At 51.4% G+C, this 20,715-nt stretch overlaps 7 protein-coding genes across 7 annotated transcripts, besides 4 other annotated features; 4 read left to right on the top strand and 3 right to left on the bottom strand.

Moving 5' to 3' along the window:
* Nucleotides 1–327: 327 nt before the first annotated feature.
* Nucleotides 328–1,158, bottom strand: PODANS_5_3320 (uncharacterized protein; the record flags this gene model as incomplete). The annotated part of the gene is made up of 1 exon (XM_001904834.1): nt 328–1,158. One exon carries the CDS (start codon nt 1,156–1,158, stop codon nt 328–330), a length of 831 nt encoding a protein of 276 aa, XP_001904869.1.
* Nucleotides 1,159–3,194: 2,036 nt separating this feature from the next.
* Nucleotides 3,195–3,285, bottom strand: a tRNA (tRNA-Pro).
* A 295-nt stretch (nt 3,286–3,580) lies between these two features.
* Nucleotides 3,581–3,651, top strand: a tRNA (tRNA-Gly).
* A 447-nt stretch (nt 3,652–4,098) lies between these two features.
* PODANS_5_3330 (uncharacterized protein) lies at nt 4,099–4,815 on the top strand (the record flags this gene model as incomplete). The annotated part of the gene is made up of 1 exon (XM_001904835.1): nt 4,099–4,815. One exon carries the CDS (start codon nt 4,099–4,101, stop codon nt 4,813–4,815), a length of 717 nt encoding a protein of 238 aa, XP_001904870.1.
* Nucleotides 4,816–5,297: 482 nt separating this feature from the next.
* On the top strand, nt 5,298–6,917 carry PODANS_5_3340 (uncharacterized protein; the record flags this gene model as incomplete). Its single annotated transcript, XM_001904836.1, has 1 exon — nt 5,298–6,917. The coding sequence occupies one exon, from the start codon at nt 5,298–5,300 to the stop codon at nt 6,915–6,917; it is 1,620 nt and encodes a 539-aa protein (XP_001904871.1).
* A 145-nt stretch (nt 6,918–7,062) lies between these two features.
* Nucleotides 7,063–7,133, bottom strand: a tRNA (tRNA-Gly).
* Nucleotides 7,134–7,433: 300 nt separating this feature from the next.
* On the bottom strand, nt 7,434–9,225 carry PODANS_5_3350 (uncharacterized protein; the record flags this gene model as incomplete). Its single annotated transcript, XM_001904837.1, has 5 exons — nt 7,434–7,553; nt 7,611–8,122; nt 8,186–8,675; nt 8,734–8,930; nt 8,997–9,225. The coding sequence occupies 5 exons, from the start codon at nt 9,223–9,225 to the stop codon at nt 7,434–7,436; spliced, it is 1,548 nt and encodes a 515-aa protein (XP_001904872.1).
* Nucleotides 9,226–10,021: 796 nt separating this feature from the next.
* On the bottom strand, nt 10,022–10,897 carry PODANS_5_3360 (uncharacterized protein; the record flags this gene model as incomplete). The annotated part of the gene is made up of 1 exon (XM_001904838.1): nt 10,022–10,897. The coding sequence occupies one exon, from the start codon at nt 10,895–10,897 to the stop codon at nt 10,022–10,024; it is 876 nt and encodes a 291-aa protein (XP_001904873.1).
* Nucleotides 10,898–11,419: 522 nt separating this feature from the next.
* Nucleotides 11,420–11,507, bottom strand: a tRNA (tRNA-Lys).
* A 3,239-nt stretch (nt 11,508–14,746) lies between these two features.
* PODANS_5_3370 (uncharacterized protein) lies at nt 14,747–18,361 on the top strand (the record flags this gene model as incomplete). The annotated part of the gene is made up of 4 exons (XM_001904839.1): nt 14,747–15,242; nt 15,290–16,902; nt 17,034–17,839; nt 17,950–18,361. The coding sequence occupies 4 exons, from the start codon at nt 14,747–14,749 to the stop codon at nt 18,359–18,361; spliced, it is 3,327 nt and encodes a 1,108-aa protein (XP_001904874.1).
* Nucleotides 18,362–19,383: 1,022 nt separating this feature from the next.
* Nucleotides 19,384–20,177, top strand: PODANS_5_3380 (uncharacterized protein; the record flags this gene model as incomplete). Its single annotated transcript, XM_001904840.1, has 2 exons — nt 19,384–19,532; nt 19,712–20,177. 2 exons carry the CDS (start codon nt 19,384–19,386, stop codon nt 20,175–20,177), a joined length of 615 nt encoding a protein of 204 aa, XP_001904875.1.
* Between the last annotated feature and the right edge of the window lie 538 nt (nt 20,178–20,715).

Genomic DNA, 20,715 nt, shown 5'->3' on the forward strand with positions numbered 1-20,715 from the left:
TACTTCCGCGTATTCTCAGCCATTGTCCAGATGTGTGGGATAACGGAGGGGTAAAGAGGCGAAGGGAGGATAGATAGCAAGTTTGAGGAACGATCGGCCTGAAGTGAGCTTTTTTGAGGTTGCAAGTGGCCGCCTCGCACCACAAACAACACTGGGAAAGCCCAACAATTGCAAGTGCTCGTGATCGAGAACCAGATAGGCGCTCTTAGCCCTATCTCAGACAACGGGTGTAGAACTGGAAAAGAGAAAGTTTGTGGTTTCTTTATGATCTTGCTTGACGTCAGCCTGGGCACATGCAGTCTTCAGGGGTCCCAGCCAACCAAGCCTTCACCTTCCACCTTCGAACGAACCAGGATGCCCTCTGACCCACTCAGCAACCTCCTTGCAAGGAGCCACCCAAACATCTTTCTCAGCGGCAATCCTCCCAAGCACCTCCTCCAACATGGCAAACTTCTTTTCGTCTGTCTGTAGAAACGGATGGAACAAAACAGAGAGATATCCACCCGTCTGTCTGATCTCCTCCATCTTACTCGTCAACCACCCCTTCAAATCTTCCTCGGGGTTCTCCAGCTCTTCTCTCTCGCCATGATCCTCCCTTATGCCTCTGAACTTATCCATATACCAGAAAGCATCCACCCCTCTCCACTCAAACGGCAGCACCACCACCCCCTCTTTCCCAATCCCTAGCTCCCCTAGTGGTGAGACATATCTCACACCATGCTCCTTCAGCAACCCCCAAGTCCCATCATTGATACTCCCCCCAGGTGGACGAAACCCCTCGTACTTGATACCAGCTTTCCTTGCTTCCTCCCAGCTCTTATCGAAATTCTCCTGCTCTGCTTCGGGGGAAAGATTCTTCCAGACTTCGTGCTGGTACCCATGCCAAGCTACTTCGTGACCAGCATCTTGCAGTGATTTAATAGCGTCAGGGTAGGCAGACAAGCTCCATGACTCGGCAAAGTACGTGGCTTTGATGTTGTGCTTTTCGAGAAGTGACAGCATGCGCGGGAGTTGGTTGGTGACTGCCGGGTGGGTGCCGATGGGGTGAGGCCACTTGCCATTGAGGACGTCTTGGGCTTCGCCTAGGTTGTCCATGGTGAAGGAGATGGCTGCTTTGTAGGGGGCTGGCCAGCGGGAGGGGGGCGGTGGGGGCGACATGTTGGTGATGTTGGTGACCGGTGTTGGTGATGTCAAGTGTTGCTAGGAAGAAACCGTCTGCATGCAGAGAAGACCGGACGGAAGTAAACGAAGGTCGTCGGCAACGAGCCGACCCGCCGGGATGGTTTGTTTGCTGTCGGCAGTTGAAAGCCAAGACACGATGCCCCGATGCCCCGCATTCTGCTGTCTCCAACTTCGATGACGTTGTGGGGAAGATGGAACAGAATCATCGCGACAATGGGCAAAACCGGGAAAAGAGAGAATAAACAGAAAATTTGAAGTTGGCTTTAGTGGCTAGGATATCTGGGTTGTCTTTATAGGCAAGAACCACAGACCACTCTACTCAAGTCAGGCAGACAGCTGTGCTGGTTTGATGCCTGCTCCTTCCTCACAAAACAACACAGTTATGGGCCATGCCCCTCTCACCATCACCATCGCATAAAGAAACATTTCACAGTGCAACTGCTCTTATTCCTCTCATTCAGTCATTATTATCACGACATTATCAATTAACCAAGCCCCATGTCCACCTCATCAGATCCCTTGGGCCGGCGTTTCCCTCGGCATTCTTCCCACGCCATATATGTCATCCACTGTGACCCTGCTCATTATCATGATTCTCGTGGGCAGTCATCCTCTGCCCTTTCTCGACTCGACGACTCGACGACCCGACAACGCCATAGCACAATGACGCGCTTTACGCGATCGATTCGACGATAGCGTTCCTAAACGCCAGCAAATATGCATACGACGACGCTTCCATTTCCATTTGGTGGAGCTAGATGACGGTTAGCCATGAAGCAAGCAGAGCACTGCAAGGGTAGCACGTACGACTTCATGTCCTTCCTTTTGACAAATCGAGCATCTTCAGTGATTGGCCGGCTTTACGCCTCAGCGAAGGGAGTGTTTTCGTCGATTGTATGGCTCCCTTGTTTGGTGGGCTTCTTGTGCCCGGCCAGCCTTGTTGGTCGTTGGACAATCAGACAAAATAAGCGCCGTTATTCGATGTCGTCTTTTCCAAATACAAATCCGATTGCGGCAGCTTATCCAACCATTTGCCTACTTTCTCCCGTCTTTCCATTGAAGGATACGGGGATGGCTGTTGGTAGCGCTCTGGTTGTTGACAAGGCTGAGGCTCCGGGCTGGGATCCTCGCCCTTGACAAGATCAATCAAGGGCTTGGCCACCTTCCAGTACAGGACAAACATCATGGCGAATTGATAATGATTGTTTACTCGAGATACCTAAAAGTATCGTGCCCAAGCTGCAGATATGTATAAAAGACGGTTCGGTCTTCGGCTTTCTTTTACGTCTTCTTGGAGCGACGGCTGTCAGGGACTGGGGATGCGGGCCCTAGCGGACGAGGTGGGGTTGGCGATGCCCGAGGTTTCCGTAAACATCCAAAAAAATCTTGAATTATGATGCTGAAAAGCAGGAAAGAGACGGATGGTTTGATGGGAGGGCATCGTTGATTTCTAATAGGGTTTGTGGTTGAACGGAGATCGGCTTTAACGGGTGTTCGGCATTTTCCAGGGTTCCGATTTGGGTGCAGGACAGCGAATGGTGTCTTGGAGGAAACACTGGATTGTCGATGGGAGGCCGAAGTCTGCGATCGGCAGAGACAGAAACAGGCGGGGCAGGACGCGCTGTTAGTCAGCTGTGGGTAGGGGTTGCGACGCAACCTGGGCTGCCATGGCGGCGTGATAGGGAAAAGATGGGCTTGATTGGGACAAAAACGAGAGGGTACGGAGCATATGCTCAGAGTGACAGGATCATGACTGTTGGCAATGCCTGGATATTGATATCTTTTGCAGGCTGACAAATAGCAATCGATCGCGATCGCAATGTTTTGAGAAAACCGGAGTTGCTTATGCCCGATCTGCCTTGATGGCTGTGACAATCAGCCCTTGCATCCATCCCACCCACCCAACCACCCAACCACCGATATTGACGCTCCCTCGCGGCAACCCAGACAAAATCTCACCACCAAAACACAACAAAAAGAACTCCCAAGTCGCTCTCTTCTCTCCGTACTCCGGGGCCACCCGGGGATTGAACCCGGGACCTCTCGCAAGCAATGCTGTAGGGTGTACCCTAAGCGAGAATCATACCACTAGACCAGCAGCCCTTGATGTTTCCATTGTTTTTTGGCGAGGTTGGTGACGAGAGAATGGGATTTTCTGTCTCGCTGAGGGCTTTCTTTTGACTCATTCGCCGGTTCGAGGGTTTGGTTGTGGCGGCGGTGGAAAGAGGGGTGGGTCTGGGTTGGGTGAGTGGACAAAGTTGTGCATTGCCAGATCTCGGGCCGCGTCTGCTCCGGATGTTATGTGCTCCCCGCTACGACGCCCGCTACCGAACATCCGACAAAATCACGCACAAAAGAACTTTTCCGGCTGCGAAAATGACCACATCCCGATACACTAGCATCAGTGGTTTAGTGGTAAAATCCATCGTTGCCATCGATGGGCCCCGTGTTCGATTCACGGCTGATGCATCTTTTGCCTGGGCGTGTTGAATATGCTTTTGGTGCTTAGATATCAGGTTTCCTTGATCTTGGGTGAGGGGCACATTTTTGATTCAACTCCAAAGATGAGCGGAGCACTGTGCTGCGCCCTGACCACAACAGCCATCTGCCGAGAGCTGTTGGCGGGAATATCTCGCTGATAGCTAACGAAAATGTTGTGACACAGAGTTTCAACACCAAACAGTTCGAACTGATTCGCCTGTCATGGCTGCCATCCGAAATCTCACTGACAACACCGATTCCGGCGATCCGATCTGTGGGGCTGACGATAGTGGGGCTCCCTCCCGTTCATGCCTTCCCGTCATCGTCGGCATTTGATCAGGAGTCTTGGCCCTGACCACCATCGCCAACTTCATTTCCTTCAACTTTCACCACACTGAAAGGGATTTACGTCACTGAACGACGTCACACCAAAACATGGCAGCCAACGAAGTCTACCAATACTCCCTGATATCCGCCCTCATGGACGGCGCAGCCTCCAACGGCATCCCCATATCCGACGTTTTGCGCCATGGCGACCACGGTCTTGGCACCTTTAAGAACATGGTTGGCGAGATGATTGTCCTCGACGGGGAGGTGTACCAGATGAAGGCCGACGGTTCGGTGGTACATGTCGACCCGGAAACAACCATCACACCCTTTGCGACGGTCACCAGATTCGACCCCACCACCACTGTCAAGGCTACGTTGAAAGATGGCAAGAAAGATCTTCAGGCGTTACTAGATGAACTCCATCCAGAGGCAACGAACCATTTCCTCGCGATTAGGCTGGATGGGACGTTTGAGAGGATAGAGTTCAGGACTGCGGGCGGGCGGTGCAGGCCGAGAGAGGGGATGGTGGATGTTTGCTCGAGGCAGACGACACATACGTTTGAGGGGGAGAGGGGGACGGTGATTGGGTTTAGGTGCCCAGGGTATGTCATGGGGATTAATGTTGCGGGGGATCATTTGCATTTTATCAGTGAGGATCGGGAGAGGGGAGGGCATATATTGGGGTTTGAGACCGAGGGGGAGATCGAGGTTGGCGTGGCGGTCATGTCGAACTTCCGCTTGGAACTGCCAAAGGGTGATAGAGAGTTTGATGAGGCGAAGTTGGTGAAAGACGAGGAGGGGATTAAGGCTGTCGAAGGGTGAGCAGTTAAGGGAAGTGACCTAATATCGTGGAGGTGATAGAGGGTTGGTGGAGGAAGTCTTGATTTTGTCTTGGCAAGATCTTCCTCTTTCGCACTAAAATTATTCCCAAAACAGCTCCGCATTCTCCGGGGCACAGCAGGCGTGGTGTACCTTAACTGACCGTCAATGAAGAGAAGCCATAAAGTACCTCAAGGGAGCCAGGTGCAATGAGCTATCAGAAGCGAGGATGGCACTTCAGGTGAAGGGAAAGGTTACTTGTACCTGGGTACTTCCTCGAGCTGGACTTGTGTCACCGCAACAGCGGAGAATGCGATGTCGGGACTTTATCCGAGCTGTTCCCCAGGCCCACGTAAGCACGCCAGGCAACCATGACTCCATGAGCGTCACCACGATAGCAGCGCAAACACCTCAATGTCCCCGGCGTGTTCTCTTGGAATCAGAATCATCGTTTTGCGCTATAACAATCGACAGCAGCAGTCACGATGCGGATTGGCAGCCTGAGACATGCAGCCGTTTGGGTGGCTTGCCTGTCCCACCATGTGGCGGCTGTCAATCATCGGGACCCCGCCGAGGGGGCAGCCAGGATGAATGCTTACGAAATTTTCAACGCCATCCATTCCGCCATGCGACAATGGGGCTCATCTTTGAACCATAATGGCCTGTCAACTTTCGTCGCCACTGTTCCTGCTGGAGTGACCTTGTACCACGGCACCTGGAGGTCAACTCCGCCACCTGGTCCAGAATGGCTCGCCTTCGAGATTGAGCACGCAGAGCTATTTGCTCACCCGCGATGGAAGTTTCCGCCGCGGGAGTTGAACACTGCGGGCTCTTCCATGCCGCTCCAGCGCCAACGAGGGATTTTATTCCAGGGAGAAAACGATTATGAAGTTCGAGAAGATGGCGAAGATGAAAAAGGGTACCTCCAGATCTACAAAACGACACAGCCTGTTCGGCTGCTCTACCTAGACGGTACGAGTGCCGCCAACACGGAGATGGGCACCCTGGACTTGCAAGACTTTGTTATCCGAGGGGACCGCAATGCTGAAGCTTGGGATGAGTTCGGTCGTGCCAAAAGTCTCTGTGATATTGTCACGAGCTGGGGTCTTCAAGGTGTGATTCGGATGGAAGCCGGTTTTGAGATCATCAAGTGCAACTTTTCTGACAGCATGGAGCTGGTTTCCGCTATCCAGCGTCCAGCCGATCCGTCCAACTCTGATGGGCTAGGCTGGGAAGGGTATGCTGAAGTTCACCCTTTTGAATGGATCAGCGCTGTTGCTCAGCGGTACCATGGTATTGGTGGCTCCAGGGTAGAGCTCGATTTCTCTTCCATGGTCTCGGCGATGTTTTACCCTGTCAACCTCACCAATGACAAATCGTCAAAGCCAAATCTTCCACGATTGTGGTATGCAACAGAGGACGAGTTGCTGAGCATCAGGTCCCGCGTGGAGGAGGTGGTACATGAGCGCCTGGACGGCAAACACACTTCCATTAACTGGCAGGAGGTTACCGATCTGATCATCACACGCTATGCAGATAGGCTTTGGTTCATGGCAGAAAGAGCTCAGTCGATATTGGAGTTCCAAGGCGAGCTCAACCATCTGACAAATACCCATGTCGACTACGGCGAGAAAGACATATATCATGCCGCCTGTTCACGCTGCGAACGCCACTATATCCGCTCAGCCACGCCCAAGACTCCAGAAGACCATCTTATTCTCGCCGCCATGGAGGAAGTGACGCATGCTATCTGCGAGACACTATTCGTAGTGCGCCTTTTCATCAAGAATCGGATCAGGATTGACAAGCTCAAATACAACGACAAAGTACCTGCGAGCCGTATGGATGAACTTCTTCAATCTTCAAAGAAGGCTATCAGGGAGTTGATGGACCAGCTGAAGTGGACAAGATGGAAGGAGTGCACCACCTGTGACTTTCACGAGGTGTGCTTTGCGCCGCTGTGGCCTGTCGGTGACAAGGACTCGTACGAGCAGCCCAACTGCAGGAATCATTCTTCGATTCAGAATAGCTGGTGGGATAACCGGTACTGGGATATGCCGAAGATGCCGCATGCGCCGAAGCCGCCTTCGCGTGAGGACCTTTGAGGAGCAACAAGAGAAACGTTTTCCCCATTACATACCATGCAGAACAGCCTGTTGATGTCCGAAGATGAGTGAACCCCTGAAAAAGACAAGTCATGTTGAAGAAAAAAGAATCGGCCTTTCAAGGAAAGGCAAAAGAAAGTTTGATTGCATCAGCCGTGAATCGAACACGGGGCCCATCGATGGCAACGATGGATTTTACCACTAAACCACTGATGCTGTTGGATTTGCTGAAGGTTTGGGTCGGAGTGAGGCATTTCGTGTGCGGAGTTGCGTCCCGGGCCTAGCCCTGCATGATGGACAGGGGGCCCCCTTTTTTCTAAACATGCAATGGATCCCTGGCCCTTGATTGTATTTCATGAATGGGGAGGCACATAGGAAGCATTCTTTTGCTGGAAGTCATTGTATAAGAAAGGTATCAAGATAAACACAGTCAGCCCCTGAAATTGATGAAGACATTTACAAGCACCACGCATACATCATTATCCCGAGTATTTGCACCCGTCCGCCAAAATCAGCTCAAGTCTCCCGCTCCATAACTCTTACATAGAAATCATTGATCAAGAACAGGCCAAAGGCATTCGTCAACCTCCACGGTTTTGAGGGCTTAGCGACGGCCCAGTCGAAGTTGCGGAACCACTGTCATCTGGTTAGCACACCCGACGCTTCTCATCATCGTATGTGTAGCCGACATACCTCAAACAACATCTTGTTGATCTCCATCTGAGCCACGGGCTTGCCCAAGCACTGCCACTTTCCATGCCCGAAAGTCAAGTCGTTGATCCTGGTCATCATGGCCAGCTTCTGTTGATCAGTCTCCAGCAGCCACCTTTCAGGCCGGAAAACATCTGCATCTTCGCCGTAGAGCTCCTTGTCGTGATGCATGGCCAGTGTCGAGACACCAATGCAAGTCCCACCGGGCAAGAAAACCTTCTTCCCGTCGACCACGATGGTATCACCGCCGGCAGGCACATCCTTTGGCAGCAGGTTCAACACAGGTGGCCAGATTCTGAGTCCTTCCCGGATGACAGCCTGCATGTACGGCATCTGCTTCGCAACAGCATGAGGAACAATCCCATCACCCCAAGTTCTCTTGGCATGAACGGCATCAATCTCCTCTTGCAGTTTCTTTTGCACCCTCGGCGTACCCAAAACATGGAGCATGATGCCTCTCAACGCACCGGCGGTGGTGTCAGACCCAGCAACCACTATCATGTCGTTAGCATTCCCGACCTGAACTTATACCCAAAGTAGGAAAAAAGAGAACTCACTCTGCTCCAAAACCTCACTCTTCAACTCATCCCCCCTCACCCCATGCCGATAAAAGCTCGCCAACATATCCCTTCTGGTATCTGTTGCCGCGTTCTTCACTCTCTCATCGATATATCTGAACGTCTCCCTCATCATGGCGCCAAAACCGGTCTTATCCTTCGGGCTGGGTCCCAAAAACTTTCCAATCACCGGCGCCTGCACCAACCAAGCCAGATTCAGCGACATGAACATGTTCCCGATTAGCAACCCATCCTCTGAGCTCTTGACAAAGTTATTGATATCGCTATCCCGATCCAGCATCCCAAATGTGGTCCCAAACGCCACGAGCGAAATGACGTCCATGGTGAAGAACTGAATCTTCTTTGCCAAGTCCATCTTCTTCACGGGGCCGCCATCAACAGAGAGGTAGTTTCTGCGGATGAGATCGAGGAAGGCAACAACACGGCTGTCGACCGACCCTTCCAACTCGAGGTTTTCCCGGCCGGAGTACTATTTCCCTCGTTAATTTTGCTGATTCCAAGATGGAAAGCACAGAATCCCAACTCACCCCAGGTGCAATCTTCTTCCTGGTAGCATCATGCTTCTCCGTGTCCGCCTGACTGAAAATGTTATCCCTCTGGTACTCGACCCTCACCGCCTTGAAGTACCAGTCACTCCTCCGATATCCAGGTTTGGTGTTGACATGGATCCAGACCTCGGGTGACGAGGAAAGAACAGAATTTGGTCCGATGCGTGCAATCTTGCCTGTAATCCCCAATCCATCATCAGCAATCACTCCTCAAACAAAAGCCATGATTCACAAAGACTTACCATATCGTTCCGAAATATCATAATAATACTGATAAGCCCTCTCATTCCAAATCGACCAGTTATGCGGTATATCGCTCCAGCCCGCAAACCACGGGCCCGGCACATGTGCCAACTTGAAGTACGTCCTGATTTGACTCAAGAAATAAACCGCAACGAAAGCCACAGTGATCTCAACCTTGTGCTCAGACACAAGGTCAACGACCTGAGTCAAGGTCTGGCTGACAGCCATGATGACCAACAAACAAGAACCAAAATGGAAAAGACGAGGATAGTCGTCGAAAAAAAACGAGGATGCGAGTACCGAGAACCTGGGTCTGGCATCCAGCTATAAAACCACCTGAGAAGCATGTGGTTCCACAATATCTCACTCACATCCACCCCAGCCCGCCCTTCTCCCGCAAAGCTACCTGTCGTGTCACCATATCACACGGCACTATCGATACCCTTTAGACTCCTCCCAAAACCTGTCGCAATTCCCAGTCTCTGCCGTGACAGGTATAGACCGCATTCTACAGCTTCCAAGTAAGTCTAGCGTCCCCATTCTCCCGCCCGGAGCCAATGCAGCCCTTTGGTACCCCATCACCCATCACGGTCCCAGCAATTGCCCACCCCTCCAATCACAACCACCCTCCCGCTTTCCTGACCCATATTCCAAGCCGGCTGGCACCACAACTCCGGGGCTACGTCCGTGTCAAGAGGGGCAGAGGGGACAGAGGTCTCTAGAACAAAAAAAATAAGGTGACGAATTCTCAATCCCCCCACCATCATTGGCCCGCTAAAACTCTTAAATGGTTGCCTGCCCCTAGCTCACAACTCCCGCATATCGCCCCCCTGTCAATCAACAACAACAACCCCACCACAGCACTATCATCCCCACGATCACCACCACCACCACCACTGTCGTGGACAAAAGCCTCGCTAGTACAAATCCCCCCCTTTTCCCTCCCAATCACCTCCATATAGCGCCTTCCTCGGATCATCCAAGTCCAACCAGCCCAAAAACGGGCTACTAACCTGATACCCGATCAGCTTCTGCAAATCAGCGTCGTAATACTCGCGGATCTTCTCAAGTGGGGACGCCAAGTATTGGTTCTCTTCCTGTTTACAGCGTTAGCTTTCCTTCCCTCTCTTTCCAAAAAAGTGGGGAGGGCTCTCACCTGTCGTAGATACCCCTTCGTCATAAAACAACTGTAAATCAACCTCTCCTCATCCCTTGTCGTGTTAGCACTACCTCCATGAAAGCAGCTACTAAGCATCACGAACCCATCCCCGGGGTTCATCTCCGCAAAAAAAGCTAGCTCTTCCCTAGGAGGCTCCATCTGATCCCAGAGATGACTCCCCGGAATGAACCTCGTCGCGCCGTTGGCCTTTGTTGTCTTCTTCCCGGCGACGAACCATCCGATGCCAGTGTCACGCCCGATTTTGTATTGGTCAGTTGTGATGGCCGTGAGGACATTATGGTGAATCATATCATCGCGGTGCAGCTCCTGGGCTCTGGCGCCGGGGTTGATAGAAAAGACAATTGTGTTGTTGAGCTGAGGGCGGGAAATGGATGTCTCGAGTTTTTGCCCCAGCCAGGATTTATACTCTGCTGTGAGCATCTTGCTGCAGACGGCTTGGTATAGCGGGTTGGCGACGACGCTCTTGAAGAAGGTGGGTGATTTGCCGGCAAGGCCGTAGACCCGGCGGGTTTCGGGAGGGAAGAAGTCGCCTTTCCAAGGCTCGTCGGCTTCGATGAAGGGGCGGACGTCTTTCTCGATGACATCTAGTGTTTCTTGGGGGATGACGTTTCGGATGACAACACCACCGGTGCGGATGAGCGCTTGGACAATGTCATCTGGGTTGGCGCTGGCTGGGAACTCTTTCACCTTGGGAAGGTCGGAGGCAAGGCGAGCAACCATGTTGAGAATTTCGTTGTTGTGAGGAATTGACCAAATAGGTAGACAAGTTTGTTAAAGAAGTGGTCATGTCTGCTTGATGGCCAAAAGCACCGTCTTCTGCAGAGAAGATCGCCATCTTATAGCCAGTTGCCTCTGCCACTATACCATTAACACCATCTGCAAGATGGCTATCCCATTACGAACAACCAACATCAGAATGATACAGCCCACACTTGAAGATAAGAGAGGTGTGATGCAGACAATTGCGGTCCAGCTGGTGGTTGGATGGTGTGGTGGTGTGGTGGAACATCATGATGCGGGCATTTCACTAACACCTTTTTGGCAAAGGTTTCCCAGACCACTAGCAGCAACCCACTGGTTCTATCTCTACTTTATCAATCTCTCAATGTCTCCGCGGTGCACTGTTAACAAAAAGAAAGCCTCACCACCAAGGGTTGACTCCACAAAGAAGTCCCATAGAATGGCCAGACTGAGAAAACAAAAAAAAAGATCGAATGGAATGAATCGTTTCAACGGGAATTGAGCCCGACGTGGGGGTCGAACCCACAACCTTGAGATGACGGAGGAACTCCTTAAGAGTCTCACGCTCTACCGATTGAGCTAGCCGGGCGTGGCTATACCCATTTGTTGATGTTTCCTGAGCCCTTTTTTGGATTTATGAGGGAATTTGTGGGTGTGGAGGCTTGAAGGCTAGGATGTGGCTGCTTGTTGTGGTACTGACTCGGTGCGTGGCAAAAGGTTCCAGGGGTATCTTGGCTCGGGACTAGCTCAGCATGAACACTGACCCATGGGTGGCCATTGCTGCTGAGAAGCTGTCATTGTCTGGAACAGTTCTACCCATCCAAACAGACTCGGGTAGGTCGATAGTCTGGCGAATGTTACCGAAGCCGTATTTGCGGTGCATAGCGAACATCCAGACTGTCATTTCCAGGGAAATCTAATGCCTATTCTGGAAGATATGCTGCCAAAAGTTGAGGACTATTTCTTTTTCCATCTTATACATTCGCTCCCCTCCTTCTTCCAATGCACCTCAGGCGCATAACCGCCGACAGATAATAAAATTTGAAAATAAAACGGGCGGTAAAAAGTATAACGTGCGTGATAAGCGAGTGAGCATTCTAAGCGAGTGAGCACTTTTCCACCACCCTACAACATCAATCCTCAATTACACAACTACAACACTACGAAATAACTATAACTGAATCAGAAACAGATGAATCAGATGATTCTGCAGCTTCCTTGGAGGTGCGTACATTATGGCCAGGCTTGCCGCATACACCACAGCACCGAATCTTCGTACGAGATCCCCCTGCACTACCACCATTCTGTCGGTTTTCCTGGATTACCTGCTCGCCCACAGCCTTCTGATCCAGTAGATCCTGTGCCTCTTGTACAGTAAGTGACCCCCCAAGCCTCACACGTGTTTTTTTGGCTCTCCGTCTCTTATTTAAGTGCTTCATTGGCCTTTCGCAGTGCCGAGACCTCCGTTTGTAGAAGAGCCACCTTGTACATCATAGCCTTCGTATCTTTAGTTAATTGATCCACAGCAGTCAACATAGATGTTGAAGAGCTACCCTGGTGGTTTGATACCCGAGTTTTAATAAGCTCTGACTGTGAAGTAGCTTCTCGAGGGTTGTGTGGTGTTTGGGAGAGCCAAGGTAATGCCGTGCCCGGCCTTGAGGATGGGGGTTTTGAAGTCCCAATGCACATATCTAGCTTAGATATCACCCTCTCCGGGTCGTGCGGCATAACACCGGCTCCAGTAAAAACCCCCTGGATATTTCTTTCTGTAATCAAAGCAAAAAACGCTTCTCTGAACGCACAAAGAAACTCCAATTTGCTGATGTGTGCGATATTCATCCGCATCAACTGCTTAATCTGGCGGCTATACGCCTTCTTCAATGGCGCAAAACAGCCTACATCTAATGGCAGAAGTATATAGGAGGAGTGCAGAGGTAAACATAGTGTAATAATATTGTACTCCTGGCAGTAGGTTTCGGATTCTTCGGAGTAGTGGCTCTCGTAGCCATCAAGGATTAACAGCCGATATTTGCCCTTCGTACGAAATGCCGTGTGGAAATCGAAGTGCCGAATCCAATCCATACCTTTTTCATTAGTAGTCCAGCTATTATCAGTTGTTATAATTATTGAAAAAAATAGGATATGGGGTTTACAGGCCTAAAGGCCCTGTAAACAGTCACCTACTGTGACGAACCCCTATCCAGAACCTCTGAAAGGGATACTAGTTGAAGGCACTTCTGAACAATCCTGGTTCGGTACAGCTAAACAGTGTACAACAAATGGCTTGTCTCAATCACAATAGCTAAGATACCACGATTGTGACTTGTAATTGCATACTGCGGAACGGTCTATCTACACCAGCCAGTTCCTCCGTATATATAGACCTTGGGACCGTGAGGTGCTCGCCCTGCTACGGCCCCGATCACCCTTAGCACATTGCATCCTGCAACGTGCTCGTCGTGCTATGCCTCCGATCACCCTTAGCATCTTGCATCCTGCAGAGTGCTCGTGGGCCTTGGTGCCATAGCACTTTGTCCACACCCCTGATTGGCTGTTTCCTGACTTCCCTAATGATTGGCTGGGGACGTCCTGCGACCCACATGTGGCGCGACCTGCTGTTGGGTTAACTGTGACATTGTACAGAGGTCTCTTCGCTATGCAAGGCTAATAAGGGCCTAATTAAGAGACAGAGAGCCAAGAAAACACGTATATAGCGTGGAGGATCACTTACTGTATAAGAGGCATAAGACCCGGTTAACTAGAAGGCCGTGGGTGAGCAGGTAATCCAGGAAACACGACAAAACGGTGGTAGTGCAGGGGGGTCCCGTATGAAGGTTCGGTTCTGTAGTGTGTGCGACAAGCCTGGCTATAATGTACGCATATGCCAGGAGGCTGCAGAATCATCTGATTTATCTGTTTCTAATTCAGTTATTGTTATTTCGTAGGGTAGTGTATTGTAATTAAGGATAGTTATGGTAGGGTGTTGGAAAGTAGTCGGCTCGCTTATCCGGTCGGCCCGCTTATCACGCATGTTAATGGTGAACCTCTTCTCATTGGCTTATCCACCAATTGGCCGGGGTGCCGTTCTGCGCCCCACATGTGTCAGGGTCGTGATATAATAGGTTAAATCACACAGGTCTCTTACAAAAAACGGGAGTGTGGGTACAACACGCTCGTTCACTTTGCCCGGATTACCCACTGAACTAGTTATAGCAGCGGCCCGTTGTTACTGTGTGGAACATCACGCAAGACCACCTGTAGTATTTAGTTTTTACGGTTCTTGTTTGCGCGATGCAAGAAGCTGGCAATGTCAGCTATTACTGGTGTTGCAGTGTACCTGAATGTCCCTGAAGTACATTTGGTCCGTGCCTAAACATTTAAAAGAGTGCTAGAGCAGACGCCAGTTTTGTGTGCATAGGCAGAGCAAGTTCCCTTTCGCGGCAGAATGTGCGGCTGAGCGTCTACAGTTTAAGAATACGCAAAGGTGACTCCTCGACACCGAAAACAACCTCTCAGAATTCCTATTTGTTAAGCAAGCGCCGCCTCACAACAGCGACTCACACCTGCGCTTCTCGATTGGCCCGTACGGCGTAACGCGGGGCAGCTATGCGCTACCGACCGCCCAAAATGCCGCAGCCCGATCTCGTCAATCGAGGCCAGCATCGACTCCGCGGCCTGACCAGAACACAGCACGCCAAACCCGTCTAACGACGCCTAGTTATCATAAGCAGCTCCTCGAACGCTCTAATTCGCATGTTCCCGTCTAGTGGAGTATCCTACCTAACGGAGCCAAGAGTCTAACTGCATTTGTTGTAGGAACCGTGAGACATGTCGGGCGCCGAGGTCATCGGCATCATCTCTGGCATCATCGCCATTGTCGACGCCACTGCGAAGGTCTACAATGCCGCCAACGATGCCTTAGGCCTCCCAGAAGCCTTCCGCGATATTGTGATACGGCTCCCTCTTGTCCGCAAAACCCTCCAGACTGTCTCCAGAAACCTCAATAACACCAACCCCGACGAAGAATATTGCAAGGCAATAAAGCCTGTCTTAGAGCGCTGCGAGAATAGGGCAACACAACTAGACAAAATATTTAAGAGTGTTGTGCCACAGGCTGATGCTTCGAGAATGGAGCGATACGTGCATGCGGTCCGTACCTTGGGTAAAGGAGACACAGTGGAGACGCTCATGAAGGGCATACTGGAGGATGTCCAACTTTTGACCAGCAATCGCGTGGCGGAACTGCCCACAGAGACCAGTGTCGCGGCGGTAATACGGGAGGCAATAGAAGAAGTGTCAGCAATCCCGACATCGTTACCACAAGGTATCTCTCCAGGACCGATTACTGAGGAAATCTCTAACATCGAACAGGCATTCACTTGTCCGCTACCTGCGAAACCGAACGAGACTCCCTACTCAAAGACCTGAGGTGGACCGATCCCACCATCGACAAGCTACGTATTGAAAGAACGAAGGGGCCTCTATATGAAGATTCGTCCCGCTGGATTCTCTCCCACCCCAATTACCAGAAGTGGCGAGACGGTGAAACCAAGCTACTCTGGATCAAGGGCGGTGCCGGCAAGGGGAAGACGATGCTGTTGGCCACAATCATTAAGCAACTTCAATCCCGAACCAAACCCGACCACACCGCCACTAGCTCGTTATTATCGTTCTTCTTCTGTCAGAATACTGACGACCGTTTAAATAATGCAGTCGCCATCCTAAAAGGGCTTATATACCTCTTGCTGATCCAGGACGTTAATCTCGTTTTATACCTTAAGACCGACTACGACCGAATGGGCAGGGAAATCTTCGACGCCACTAAAAACGTTAACGCCTTCGACGTACTGTCAAACGTATTTAGGCAAATGATCCAGCACTCGCGGTCGGAAACCGTCTACTTGGCTGTTGACGCTCTCGATGAATGCGAAGACGGCCTGCCGAACCTCCTAGGCCTGATTAGAGACACTGTCCTCCAACAAAACCGCCTGAAGTGGATCGTGACAAGCCGCAATGGAGTCGACATTGACGAGGGCCCTGCGCTAGAGAATCCAGGTGCAAAGTTAAGTCTGGAAGTGAACTCGGAAGCCGTGTCTCAGGCGATCAAAGCCTACATCGAGCACAAGGTAGACCAACTCCCGTCGCTTAGATCCGACCCTACTCAGCGAGATAACGTCCAGCAAAAACTACTCGAGAAGGCTGAGGGTACCTTTTTATGGGTCGATTTAATCTTGCGATCTATCCATAGCGTCTTAGCCGATGATGCTGCTCGCTATATCGATGAGATACCGTCAGGTCTACCGCCGCTTTACGATAGGATGATGGGAGATATTGCCAAGTCTAGGGACGGCTACCGGGACGCGTGTCTTACTGTGCTTTCAATCGCAACTTTAGCGTACCGCCCACTCCACATTCTCGAGCTCCGAACACTAGCCGGACTCGTATATGACACCGCTGATCTGGAGAAGATTGTCGACATGTGCGGTTCCTTTCTTACGCTGGTGGAGAACCACGTTTATCCGATTCATCAGTCGGCCAAGGACTACCTAGTCAGCCACGCCGCCGTCGATAAGATTTTCTCGTCTGGGAAACATGCTGTTCAACTCAGCATCGTCGAAAGATCCTTGGCCGCGATGGAGAACGCACTACGGCGAGACGTGTATCAACTGAAGCATCCAGGAACACTCATCCATGATATGCAGGCGCGGCCGCCCGCAAGTGATCCTTTACTTGGAGTGGGATACTCCTGTGCATACTGGATTGACCACGTTTGTGAAGCGGACAAGGCCGAGTTACAAGGCTCGCTGCGTTATCGGCTAAAGACATTCAGGCAGCATGCCGCAGGATCCAAGAGTATCCGAATAAGAGAGTTGATCAAGACGTTCTTCCACCGCCATTTCCTGCACTGGCTTGAAGCTTTGAGTCTCCTCGGCGATATGGCGAACGGAGTCCTCTCTCTTACTAGGCTCAGAACCATTGTCGAGGTAAGTGCCGACTCCCTGCTAGTTCGAACAACGGAACTAAATTGACGGATTAGACGAGGGTAGACCCTTTTATAAACCTCATCGAAGACGCATATCGGTTTATTTTACTGAACCGGTGGATTATCGAACAGGCTCCACTACAGACATACATATCAGCGCTGCTCTTCACTCCAGCTAACAGTACCATCCGTCGATTATTCGCCGGAGAAGAACCTAGTTGGGTGCTAACGAAGCCAGTCGTCGAGCAAAACTGGAGTCCGTGTCTTCAAACATTCGAAGGCCATAGCGGTTCGGTTCGGTCGGTAGCGTTCTCGCCGGATGGTAGCCGAATCGTATCGGCGTCGAACGACCAGACCATCCGGATCTGGGAAGCGAAATCGGGTAAGGAGGTACGGAAGCTCGAAGGCCATAGCGGTTCGGTTCGGTCGGTAGCGTTTTCGCCGGATGGTAGCCGAATCGTATCGGCGTCGGACGACGGAACCATCCGGATCTGGGAAGCGAAATCGGGCAAGGAGGTACGGAAGCTCGAAGGCCATAGCAATTGGGTTCGGTCGGTAGCGTTTTCGCCGGATAGTAGCCGAATCGTATCGGCGTCGGACGACGGGACCATCCGGATCTGGGAAGCGAAATCGGGCAAGGAGGTACGGAAGCTCGAAGGCCATAGCGGTTCGGTTCGGTCGGTAGCGTTCTCGCCGGATGGTAGCCGAATCGTATCGGCGTCGAACGACCAGACCATCCGGATCTGGGAAGCGAAATCGGGTAAGGAGGTACGGAAGCTCGAAGGCCATAGCGGTTTGGTTCTATCGGTAGCGTTCTCGCCGGATGGTAGCCGAATCGTATCGGCGTCGAACGACCAGACCATCCGGATCTGGGAAGCGAAATCGGGCAAGGAGGTACGGAAGCTCGAAGGCCATAGCAATTGGGTTTGGTTCTATCGGTAGCGTTTTCGCCGGATAGTAGCCGAATCGTATCGGCGTCGGACGACTGGACTATCCGGATCTGGGAAACGAAATCGGGTAAGGAGGTACGGAAGCTCGAAGGCCATAGCAATTGGGTTCGGTCGGTAGCGTTTTCGCCGGATAGTAGCCGAATCGTATCGGCGTCGGACGACGGGACCATCCGGATCTGGGAAGCGGCCTCGGGAACCTGCCTTAAAGCTATCAATGTCGGTACCTCCGTAACCTACATATCGTTTAACGGTACCAGCCGCCGCCTCATTACCAATGCCGGGTATATTAAAATCGCTACAGTTACGGAAAGCCCAATTCAGCCTGACGATCCAAGGTGGCATGGGTACGGCTTAGGACAGGATGGGTCCTGGATTATTTGCAATGGCCGAAAAGTGTTATCGCTACCACTGGAATACCGCGCGCGCTGTTCTGCCATCCAAGGGCGGATGATATCCATTGGCTGTGATTCGGGACGTGTTTTTACGATTGGTTTCTTGCGAGATGTTTAATACATTTCGAGTCGCTTTAACCTATCCGTAATATTTTGTTAAAATGCAGCACTTATTCATGGAATTTCCCAGCAATCTCAACATCATTGATCCTGCGCCCACAACGCTCCCAACGGCTGCCAGAACTCCTGACCGGACCTCCGAACAATAGCATCATGCTATAGATCACAAGGGGACTCAGAAGCCTCACGATGAGATACGAGTACCTTATCGGCAAACTGGGCCCTTGTGACCTTACCGAACCATGGATCCAAGCCAACTGGGACCACTGAGCGATAGGGAGCGATAAGGATGATAGGGAAGTTCAGGTGCTCATTAAGAGCCCTTTTCCTGTTGTGATGGTTTTCTTGCTTCTTTCTCTCCTTAAGATAAGTTAAGTTAGTTAATACAACTAGTTATTTACAGTATTTTACGTGTGAAACCACAATATATCAATACACTACTTTCTGTATTTACAGATAATTACTTTCTAATACACTTTCTTCCTTCAACAATTACGTCGCCGTATTCAGCAGCACAGTTCGAGGCTCGCCAGTTTTTAGGTAACTGCTTCACCCTCTTGAGACTCCTGCATTTGCAGCGCTCTCATCGACCAAATTCAACATTACTCTATATCTTAAACGTTATAAACCGATTTTTAATCAACTTATAGTCTGAATATTATTTTCGAATCAAAGCCGAAAATAATCGTGTTGGAGAGAGGGGTGGGCTACCGCTCGTTAACCATACACCCTGGGAGCGAGTCCGAAAACGGCAAAAAATTTCCCTCGACACAACAATACATGCGAACACGCACTTCCTGATGCAAAAGGCTTCCTTCCAACCCGCCTCATACACGTTGGTCAAGATCAGTTACGCGTCGTCGAGGCTCGACATGATTCAGACTTGAAACAACTCGAAGCAGGCGATAGACAGTACGCCACACTGAGCTACTGCTGGGGCAGCCGATCAGAAGGTTTATCACAACTACGAATTACCAAGGACACGCAGACGCAGCTCCAATCCGGCTTCCTCTCGACGCGATGTCGGCCGTGCAGGAAGACGCTGTGATAGTGACCAGAGCCTTGGGCATTCCATACCTGTGGATTGACGCGCTCTGCATTCTGCAGGGCGACGCTACCGACTGGGATCTCGAGTCGTCCCTCATGCACAAGATCTATGGCAACGCCTAGTGACCATCTGCAACCTAAAGTCACGGTCTTGTCAGCAGGGGTTCCTGCCGGACGACCAACTTCGCGCCAACATCCCTTTCGACACCATGGTTCAGACCAGAGGAGTGGAGTGCTACGAGATCGGACCGGGCTTCGTCTCCCGGTGCTTTCCTCGCGGATTCGAACACGATACCTGGAGCCGTCTCCATTTCGACAGCACACAATGGGCCTCGCGCGCCTGGACGTTCCAGGAGGCGACACTCTCAAGGCGGATGATTCTGTTCGCGCAGTCCGGTCTTTACTTCAGCTGCGGCGCCGGGCTCGTCTGGGAGTACGGCGGGGTCTTGGAAGAGCCTCTGAACTCTTCTGTCCACGGCATCGTGCAAGACACATCCGCTGCGGATATGTACCGAAACTGGAACCAGAAGATTGCCACCCAGTTCTCGGGAAGACAAGCCATCTATCTGGCTGACTCGCTACTTGCGCTCTCTGGCACAGCGCAGATCTTCGCGACGGCTCTGGACGACGAGTACGTGGCTGGTTTGTGGAAAGGGGATCTGCTAGCTGGACTGTTCTGGAAGATGAAGGACTCGCTTCGCAGCTCTTTTGCAGAGCTGCTGCAGTCTCTTGATGATCCATGCATTGGGCCAGCTGGAGCTGGGTAGTAAGACCGGCGGGCGGCAGTGCAGTGGGCAAAGTAAGAGGGTTCGGGCCTGGCCGCTGCAATCTCTATCCGGCGAGGTCATCTGCAGTCCTTCGCATGCAATATGATACCTTAAAAGCACAGACGGTACCGTCCGGGATGGACAAGTATGGTAAGATTTCCGGCGCAACACTGCTCATAAAGACAAGAGTGTACCCGCTTGCTCTTGGGTGGCACCATTTGCCGGACGACGACGATGACTGCGATGGGACAAGATTGAGTGATACCGGAAATTCCTATCTCGAGCGGCCTGGCGACAACAAAGTTGTTTCAGCTACCACCTCGACTTCTTCCTCAATCCAGACGTCAACGATCCCTACCAGAGTTGGAAACAGGACCTGACTCTTGTCCTGCTCGGGAGGATAAACTACGAGAGCTCCGAGTCTGAGGACGAATTAGGGGAGACACCCTGCAGGCTTATTGTCCACCAAGCAAAGAGGAACAATTCCGAGTATTGCAGGGTCGGCACATTTGGGCCTTCCACATCGGAAGCGAGCTCC

The sequence above is a fragment of the Podospora anserina genome, chromosome 5, assembly GCF_000226545.1.
Source record: "Podospora anserina S mat+ genomic DNA chromosome 5, supercontig 4".
NCBI classification, from domain to species: domain Eukaryota; kingdom Fungi; phylum Ascomycota; class Sordariomycetes; order Sordariales; family Podosporaceae; genus Podospora; species Podospora anserina.